At 37.6% G+C, this 10,055-nt stretch overlaps 1 protein-coding gene across 1 annotated transcript in view; it reads left to right on the top strand.

Annotated features, from left to right (window-relative positions):
• The first annotated feature begins 4,238 nt into the window (after positions 1–4,238).
• LOC136856146 (synaptotagmin-15-like) overlaps positions 4,239–10,055 on the top strand; it is a 79,422-nt gene continuing 73,605 nt past the window's right edge. Inside the window, 1 exon segment of the mRNA XM_067133796.1 lies at positions 4,239–4,453. Coding sequence (XP_066989897.1) covers positions 4,387–4,453 — 67 coding nt within the window. The 5' untranslated portion in view covers positions 4,239–4,386.

The following is a 10,055-nucleotide window of genomic DNA, read 5'->3' as shown; positions in this document are numbered from 1 at the left end:
TTGAAGTTAGCCATAATCATGCTTCTGGCAGCTATATAGGCCAGGCCACCAGCGGGCCGTGGTTATAGTTTCATGGGCCGCGACTCATACAGCATTATACCGCGACCACCGAAAGATAGATCTGTTTTCGGTAGCCTTGATTATACGCCGTACCGAAAACTCGATTGCGCCGAAGAAACTTCAGCGCATTTTTTACTCTTTGTTTATTTATTTCTTAAATTTTCAGGTGTGAAAATTTGGTTTCCAACCGTATTGATTGATAGATAGATAGATATAATTATATGTATGTATACATATGTGTATTATATGTATGTATATATACATAATATGTGTGTATAATTTCCTTTTTTGTATGTATAAATGTATCTTTAATTGTTTGCACCAAACACATCTAAACAAAAATCTAACCACACTAAAACTCATAAAATTCTCAAGTGTCAAATCCCCAAAAACATATCCTAAAATGAATGATTGATAGGACCTTTTATCTGCCTTTAGTATTTGATCACCTAAGAAGACCCCCATCGTCCCTCTCCTATTTACTGTGTCCGTAAAAAGGCTCCATTTTCCGGATCAAGTGAATCAATCCCTTTTTGGACCTCTGATTTCGCCATTGTTTGTCCCTCCCAGCGCCGTCAAGACCAATTAATGGGAGCGTATATTGTGTGTGTGTGTGTGTGTGTGTGTGTGTGGGAAGCCAGAGGTATGCGAGCATGTATGTATTTATATATGTATACATATATACACATATAAATAATGAATACACGAAGACGTGTTTCACAGAAATAAATTTCTGACTCACCTCGTGACTGAACCCGGTCTTGCAATTGAGAGGCCTGTATGGGTGAATTGCTAACGCCTTGGTCTCTGTTATCACAGACCTTGGGTCGGTCCCGGTGTGAGTCAGAAATATGTAAAAACACACACACACATATATATATATGCATAGAGAGTGATTGTATGGTAGAACAAACCTTAAAAATGTGCAAAGATTCTTAGAATGATTTCTTACAGTCACAAACTCTGTGATGTGTTTCACTGCACGACAGAAATAATCCATGATTCAGGTAATCTATGATTTATAAATGCAGGATATCTGTATTTCACGTTCTGTACTTTGACAGCAATCGAAGAAATGAAACTCCTGACGTATGATTACAGTCCCCCGAGAACTAGAGAAAGGTCTTGCTGCTACAGAATAATCTCAAGTTTATTGTCAATGTCGAGTTTATTGTGGTAGTTTTTTTCAGAGTGTTATATATATTTTGTGTATTGTGAGTGTGTGTTTGTGTGTTTGAATGACATGGTCGTAGATGACTTATATAAAGGCAGGTCAGTGATGTGGCAATTTGATGTACAGGAGATGTTATCTCTTGAGTTTGGAGAAATGTGGAGACATTATTATGAATGAGAATAAATTTGGTTCAAACTGAGAATATCGCATAGGTGTTAATATCATCTATAGCCTAGGCTTCCTAGAGGGTAGTGCCGCCAGTGCACCTCACGCGTACACTGTAGGCATTACTTAAGGTTCTTTGCAGCTTTCCTTCCGCCCCTAAATGCCCCCCGTTTCATTCCTTTTACTGTACCTCCGTTCATATTGTCTTTCTTCCATCTAGCTTTCCTCAGCCAACTCCTAACAGTTGTCTCGAAATATTTTCAGTGTTGAATGACCTCATAAACCCAGGCGCTTGGTCTTTAGGCTAAATTTTACAGTCCAGAATCTTCAGATTAGTCTTCCGGTTTTTCAGGAGAGGAAAAACCCGGTTGGAAATGAATGACAAGGGTATTAATGATGGCCATTCATCCTTCTTTGTGTGGTTATGTTACAAAGGTGATGGGTAGGTGTGAAAAAAAAAGAGGGTTCTGATATCAGAGACGTCAGTTCAGACCTCCTGTTGTGTAGAAAATAAATAAATTTACTAATTAAATCAATAATAAATGGTTGAGGTTTGATAGCTCACTTTTCCCGTGTCCCCCGAAAGGGGATTTCTTTTTTTCTATTATTCTGTAGAAGTAAATAAATGGATAAATAAAATAAAATTAAAAACTGGGGTTTGATGGATGACTTTTCCTGGATGCCACCCCAAAAAAGGGAATTTCTTTCTTTTTTGCCCCAAAACTGGGTCAGAGAAGGTTGCCCGAACCTCCTTTCCTTACAGTAATAACTAAAGTCTACAGGAATTCATAAAAAAATCTCAGCTACTCTGTTTAAGCAGCAATGGGTCACAATAAGACCCGAAAGCTATTGGAGTGAAGGTGAGATACCTAACGTAAACAGCAATAGAGGCATATAACATTGATAGTGCTTTGATATAAGGTTAATATCAGCGGTGTCAATAGACAAGAATATTTTGGGTACAGAACTAAACACGTATTTAGAGAGAGAGAGAGAGAGAGAGAGAGAGAGAGAGAGAGAGAGAGAGAGAGAGAGAGAATCTAAGTCAAAATACTATTTCTATTTAAAATTGTGATTACAGATGTTTCATTAACAAATTTCTTAAATTTAAACATAATTGTTCTTTCTAAGGAATGCAAGACCAGTCATATTGTTGTAAAAAGATGATAAGTGAAAATTGGCGATATTTAGTTTGAAATTACTTACATCTGGTTTACAAGAGAGAGAGAGAGAGAGAGAGAGAGAGAGAGAGAGAGAGAGAGAGAGAGAGAGAGAGAGAGAGAATGATCTAATTTCACCTCATATGCCAGCCAGGTGTACAGGTATAAAAAAACACACCTGACCATTTGAACTGCCGCTTGCCTTTTGATCTATTGATCAAATCACATCATTTCATGTTTTACATTTTTGCCACTGGAAATTTTCTCCTTTTTCTGGTGGGGGTATTGTGGGAGCGCTGTGGGGGTCTGTGGGAGATTAATGATATGGCCAGGTTAAATGTGGGTTTTCAGAATAGTGTCATTATTGTTTGATAGGTTTTTCATACATTGAGTAGCAGGATTTTTGGGTATTTATAGAACTGACCTATTTCCATCAGTGTGGACAGGATATTTTGAGGGGACCACGGCTGGGAGTTGACCTTTGACCTTTATACAGGGCAAATTAATTTGAATTATTGTTAATGATTTATTTATGTGCTGGTAGACTGAAATTCTTTTATTATTATATTTAATATGATAATTTTGTTAGTATGCATAATATATTAATTGGAGAATTGTGGGATTTTTAATTAATGTGCTTTCTCCCTACACACACACTGCGCCACTCACCTCTTTATCTTTTAGTGATGCACAGGTTTCTATGGCCTTTCCTGTTTCAGACCTTTATTACAATGTTTACTCAGCATTTTGTCTTTTTCGATTTCTTCCTTTATCCAGAGACTCAGGAATTGACCAATCTTGTCATCAACTTGTCCTTTTTCCATTTTCTCCACATGTCCATACCGTCTCAAAAGCTTGTGGGCTTATAAGTACATGATTACCATATCAGACCCTAAGGCCTTATATTGGTATCTTTTTCAGAGCTGTCTTATTTTTTCTGTATATATATATATATATATATATATATATATATATATATATATATATATATATATATATATATATATATATATATATATATATATATATATATACCTCCGACTTCCCCTTTGATGTTTGTTGAATATTCAAAACATTATTAAATGAAAATCTGATTCCTGAAATTGCCATCATTGTTACTGTGATATTTTTATGATGACAACGCATATGGCTCTATTTTTATTGTTCCGATAAATATTTACTATTTTTTTATTCAACTGAATCAATGTTATTTCCAGATTTCAATTTCGAAATGAATTGTTTCCCAGATGGAATCATTTGACTTTATATTTAAAGTTAATGTATTACGTTTTGTTATCTGGCTTATTGAGGGTATGGGAAATTGTGTTATATAAGCGACAGATTGTTTATTTGACTCTCTCTCTCTCTCTCTCTCTCTCTCTCTCTCTCTCTCTCTCTCTCTCTCTCTCTCTCTCTCTCAAACACACACATATATATATATATATATATATGTATGTATCTGAGTGTATTGGTGTATACGTTTGTATACGTGTTTGTATAACTACAAATCGATCAGTTTTGAAAATACTAATTTTTATCTATCCCTTTGTATTCCAGGTTAAAGTTGGCTTACACCCCACTCAGCTCAAGAACTAAAAACAATGACATCAGCAACACAGACTCAGTAAAACAGATCGCAAGAAAAATATATTGACTGTCCAAAGCGTATTGAAAAGAATCATAAGAAGTGAAGGTGTTTGGAAGTTGTGAGTGCCATGATCGGGTGTTAAACTTCATCAGTTGACTCGGTGTCCACTCACAGAAAACGGGAAATAAGTCCAACGCTAATAAACTCTACGGACTTTGGACCGACGGTTTCACTAACTCATGGCTCCGGGGATAGCCTGGCATATAGACCACCCTGTTAGGGTGAATTCACCTGCAGATAAAGCAGGTAAGTTTATTGCTGATTATTTATGTAGAGGAGAGACTTAATCAGTTGATTTATGAGACCATTTACTTTGGGGGCTAATGCTTGCTTGCATGGCTGTCATGTTTATGACTACGCTGTGTGCTTGTTATAGGCTGGGATGTTTAAAGTTTTTATTAATATTTTGGAATGACTTATCCTCAGGTGCACTGCTTTATCCCTTTTACTTTTCATCCTTTTCCTGTGGCTACCTGTGGCCTGGCTGTCCAACTTCTCTCACTCTGTGAGAGCTGAAATGGGAGGAGAAGCAACTCGGTGAACTTTGAAAAATACCTCGAAATGATAATGATAATAACTTTTCCTGACGCGAGAGGTATTTCAAATACGCATTAGACTTAATGTTGTTTACCTGATAAAAGAGCCCGTTTGCCTTTTGTTGTTTATTTTGACAACACTTTCAAATATTGCTCGGAAAACAAACACTGTAGGTTTCATTTTGTTAGAGGCAAAGTTTATATTATCAAGGTGTGTCAATAAGGACAAAGCACTTTGTTGACAAAGGGATTACTCTCTCTCTCTCTCTCTCTCTCTCTCTCTCTCTCTCTCTCTCTCTCTCTCTCTCTCTCTCTCTCTCATTCCTATTCCTGTAGTGGGATCCCAGCTACAGTGTCCCTTGCGTGGCATACTGTAGGCAGTATTATATGCGTCTTCCAGAATCCAAGCTGCTTTGCTTTTTGCTCTGTACTTTCTGCCTCTTCCTTTGGGCTTATTCTTCCTTCGCTCGTTAGTCCTTTTTTTTCAAATAGCTGTCCAACTTCTTTAACTTGAATAATAATAATAATAATAATAATAATAATAATAATAATAATAATAATAATAATAATAATAATAAATACCTTGATTATAATTCCTGAGTCTTCAGTATGGAAGGCGAATATTCTTGAAAATAGATATTGGAATTATTATTATTATTATTATTATTATTATTATTATTATTATTATTATTATTATTATTATTAAACTTTCTACTATAATAATAAGAAACAAATACAGCCAGTGACACTTATAAACTATATTATTATTATTATTATTATTATTATTATTATTATTATTATTATTATTATTATTATTATTATTATTATCTCCGCCCAACAAAGCGGGCCTTTTTCTCTCAATGCTAATTCTTCAGTAACAACTTTAAACTGTTTGTGAAGCCTTCAGAGAGTGTCTATGTGTTTGTGTCTCTGCTTCCGGCAAGAAATTGGTTTCCAATATTCATACTCAGATTTCTCAAATGGATATGCCCGTGGGGGTGGAGAGAGAGAGAGAGAGAGAGAGAGAGAGAGAGAGAGAGAGAGAGAGAGAGAGAGAGAGAGAGAGATCTGTAGATTAATCACAAGGATGAAACGTAACAGTAAGAAAAAGGAGAGAGAGATAATGGATTTCTTAAAATAAGATCAATGCAAAGCCAAAATGATTATTGCAAGGATTAAGTAGGGAGAGAGAGAGAGAGAGAGAGAGAGAGAGAGAGAGAGAGAGAGAGTGAACTAGGCATCCAGAGATTAACGTATATACAGCTGTATTATTCAAGGAAAATATATCGGCATTAACGGACGCAGCAAAAAATAGATGAATATTCCGCATTGGCAACTCGAATGAATGGATGTTGCCATATCGCCTAAATTTAACAGCGCAATATATAACAGAGTAACAGAACGAACTACAGCAATTGGCTAGGGTCCATTTGTAAACAAAATCGCTGGCGATTCTGCATAGTTCGCTCTAGTTGGTAATTGGATCAGGAATAGAATTTGAAAATGGTTCTCTCTCTCTCTCTCTCTCTCTCTCTCTCTCTCTCTCTCTCTCTCTCTCTCTGTACACAACTTGAGTTCATGTTTATCTGATTTAATGTCAATAAGGTTGTAGATTTAATGTCAATAAGATTGTAAAGCCTTTTCCTCCTCTCTCTCTCTCTCTCTCTCTCTCTCTCTCTCTCTCTCTCTCTCTCTCTCTCTCTCTCTCTCTGTGTTTGTGCTTTACAAAGTTAGAACTCAATATAATAATGAAAAAAGTTCTCACTGAAGTGAATCTTAATTGTTCACGAAAATCCTTTTGTGTTGAAATGAGTCTTAATTGGTCCTCCTTTCATTTTTTTGATAAACCTTCATTTTTGTTCTCCTGTTAATCTCGTGAAGTTGCATTTTCATTCACATCCCTTTTCCTTTGCAGTGGAAAGTTCATTGAAGATTGCTGAAGGCTGTTAAACTAATATACTATTATTATTATTATTATTATTATTATTATTATTATTATTATTATTATTATTAGATCCATTTTATATTTGAGATCCATTTTATGGTTCGGTTTTGATACTGAAAATTTTTCTTGACCAGTTTCAGAATGAGTGGTGAATAAGAGGTTTCGTGGGTCCTAAACGTGTCTAATGTTTATTTCCTTATTTATTTATATTTGATTTATTTTCCCATGTACTAAAATTCTCTGTCAGATAACCATCACGTGAGAAGTGGTAAATACAACCTGCCTTTAACACAATCGCCCAGTCGAGTGTGGAGAACGGTGACCCGATAGTAATCTCTTTATAATACTCTTTTCGGGGAACCGACAATTGGATTTTCACGACTGTCGGCTCCCTCTACCCTCTTCCCCAGTCTCTCCCCCATCCAGCAGTCGTGCAGGGGGGAAGATGCTTTCTCTCTCTCTCTCTCTCTCTCTCTCTCTCTCTCTCTCTCTCTCTCCCCTTCTTCTTCTGCTAGAAGACGAACAGGAGAGATGACTATCGTAAAATATCTTGATCCCTCCAAGGGAGAATGAAGACTCTCCATATAACTGGATTTTATGGCCTCAGTTTGGATCTGTGTGTGTGTGTGTGTGTGTGTGTGTGCTTTTCTTGCGGGTCCAGGAGTCTGGGGAAAGACTTCTCATGTCATTTGGATATATCCGAATGCGAAAAACTTCTCCAGTCATTCATTTCAATTCAGTCTTGCCTCCAGTTTGGAAATGAAAATAAATGCGCCAGTGCTTTATCTTTAAACGTCTGTGTCCATATACTTTTTCTGTGTGTAACAACGATAGATGACTGGTAATGACCCCTTTTGGGGGGTCGTTTGCCATCATGACCCTCTCTTATGTTACCATCATCTTGAAAAATGCGGGTCACAATGCGCTAATGAATAGGATGATGTATTTTTATATGTCAGAGCAGGCCGAGGAAAACGGAAGCATGATCAGCATTCCGGAGCTGGGTATTGAAGCTAACGAGACAGCCACTCAGCCATATTACCACTGACCTGTCTCCAGTGGTGCTTCCTGAGAGCCTGAAGTCCTCCTTCTTTCCAGCATTTCTTCAGTGGCCTTGTGATGTTGACCCATGCACAACTTATTCATATGCAGATGATTCTACTCTCGTGCAGATGATTCTACTCTGGTACATCGTCTTTTGTTGTCAGAGGGGCGCTCGTCAGCCTCACTGAAACTCAGGTAGTTCAGTTAGTGTTGACCTGGAGGGTATCTATGGGTAGGGCAGAGGTGATGCTTAGATCTGCCAGAATTTTGGGGTTGGGAATAAAGGTCAAGATGTCCTGAGGTCTGTGCTGAGCCTGTCTCAGAAACGGGTTTGTATTTAGGATGGGATACATCAGTCCTAATATATAAATGTAGTATTTATTCATCTATTTAGAGGTTCCTAACACTAACTTCCTTGATTATTTGGAATTAAGTTCTTTCCATTTAATGTAGAACCAATATTTTAGGCAAAATTTATATTCACTTAAATTATAAGATCGCTGTTCCTTGTGTTTTACAGGTATCTCTTTGGACAGTGATTACATGGTTTCCTCAAGCTCAGGTAGATCATTCTGTATGCCATTCACTCCCAGATTTCGGAATTTCTCTGCCCCTTTGGTGTTTCCAGATTCGTATAACTCAGTGTGTTTGTGTGTGTGTGTGTGTAGATGTGTGTGTCATTTCTCTCTCTCTCTCTCTCTCTCTCTCTCTCTCTCTCTCTCAATTACACATTTAGATGCAATTCTTTTAACAAACTCTCTCTCTCTCTCTCTCTCTCTTTTACTCTCTCTCTCTCTCTCTCTCTCTCTCTCTCTCTCTCTCTCTCTCTCTCTCTCTCTCTCACCATTCTTTACGAAGCGTGTTGACTCTGAATTCATATTCATAGACACGGCCTCACGAATCAGGCGATAGACTTCACGTGGAAAACTGAAAGAAGATGATTCCGCAATCAGGTGAATATTCGCTTCTGTGATTCCTGCCTCTCGTTATCGGCGGGGGAAGAAATTCCCCTTCCCTCATTCCCCTTTTGGATGAAGGATCCATTCCCCCTTCGGAAACCAGCCCGTTGTTTATTATTCGGCATGGGCGTGCATTCGTATCGAACAGGGCTGGCAAGCAATTTGCTTGGGGTGTAAGCGTTTGTTTGAATAGCATACCCATGTTTGGATGAGGTACGTAAATCAATCACTCCACGCGTAAATATTTGCCTTCAATGGCCATTTGTGAAAAGAGAAAGCAGATTGAAATAAGGTTTTCTTAATAGCAAACCTCCGCCAAGGCTGAGCCAGTGCGCCACTCACCTCCCTCAGAGGTCACCTCGTCCCAGTAATGCATTTTCGTCTCTCCCACAATCCAGTCACTTGCTGACAGGGCCCTGACCTTTGTTTGACCTTTGGTCAGATATTCATAAATATCCACATTATTTTGTTGTGTAATGTTGATAACAAACAAACAAACAAACAAACAATTAAGATTCAACCTTTTGTAGAGGATAATTCTACAAACAAACATCCCCGTAGTGGGGTAGTGTCGTCAGTTCACCTCACGCGGTGCACTGTAGGCATTACCCAAGGTTCTTTGCAGCGTCCTTTTCGGCCCCTAGCTCTCCAACCTCTTTCATTCCTTTTACTGGACCTCCACTCATATTCTCTTTCCTCCATCTGGCTATCCACCCTCTCCTAAAAATTATTTCAGAGTGCAGTTGCGAGGTTTTCATCCTGTTACACCTTTCAAACTACCTACTCTCAGTTTCTTTCAGCGCTGAATGACCTCATAGGTCCCACCGCTTGACCCTTGGCCTAAATTCTATATTCCATTCCATTCCTACAAACAAACATCTATAAACTAACTTTAATAAGAGTCATATTATACTATGGAGTAAACTTCAATATTAGTCATGAATATTAAGCCAGTGGTGTTCGGAACTCTGAAGCAGCGTTGCTTTCAAAAGCAATAACTAACTCCCCTTGATACGAATTTAGGTAAATACCACCTTCCCCATCCGATGCCCCGGCATCTAATAAATGAGTTACGGCAGAGATTCAATATTATTGATACTTATTCCATTAAAGTTGGTGAGGATGCATAATAATTTGAAATACCCACCCTCCATTGCCTTTCAATTCTCTGATAAATTGAGTCATGTGCGTTTGTAGTGCACCCTTGCCGATTGATACTGTACTCCTTGCATTTGGTAAATTTTTATCTATTTATCTGTTTATTAACTTATTTTTTCTTTCTCTTCTTTCTGTGAAGAAGAAGAAGAAGAAGAAGAAGAAAGTTGATGATGAAATACAGCAACAGAAACATCAATAATAATAAT

Source organism: Macrobrachium rosenbergii, chromosome 34, assembly GCF_040412425.1.
Source record: "Macrobrachium rosenbergii isolate ZJJX-2024 chromosome 34, ASM4041242v1, whole genome shotgun sequence".
NCBI classification, from domain to species: Eukaryota; Metazoa; Arthropoda; class Malacostraca; order Decapoda; family Palaemonidae; genus Macrobrachium; species Macrobrachium rosenbergii.
Note: the sequence above shows the minus strand (reverse complement) of the source record. Positions and strands in the feature narration are given on the sequence as shown.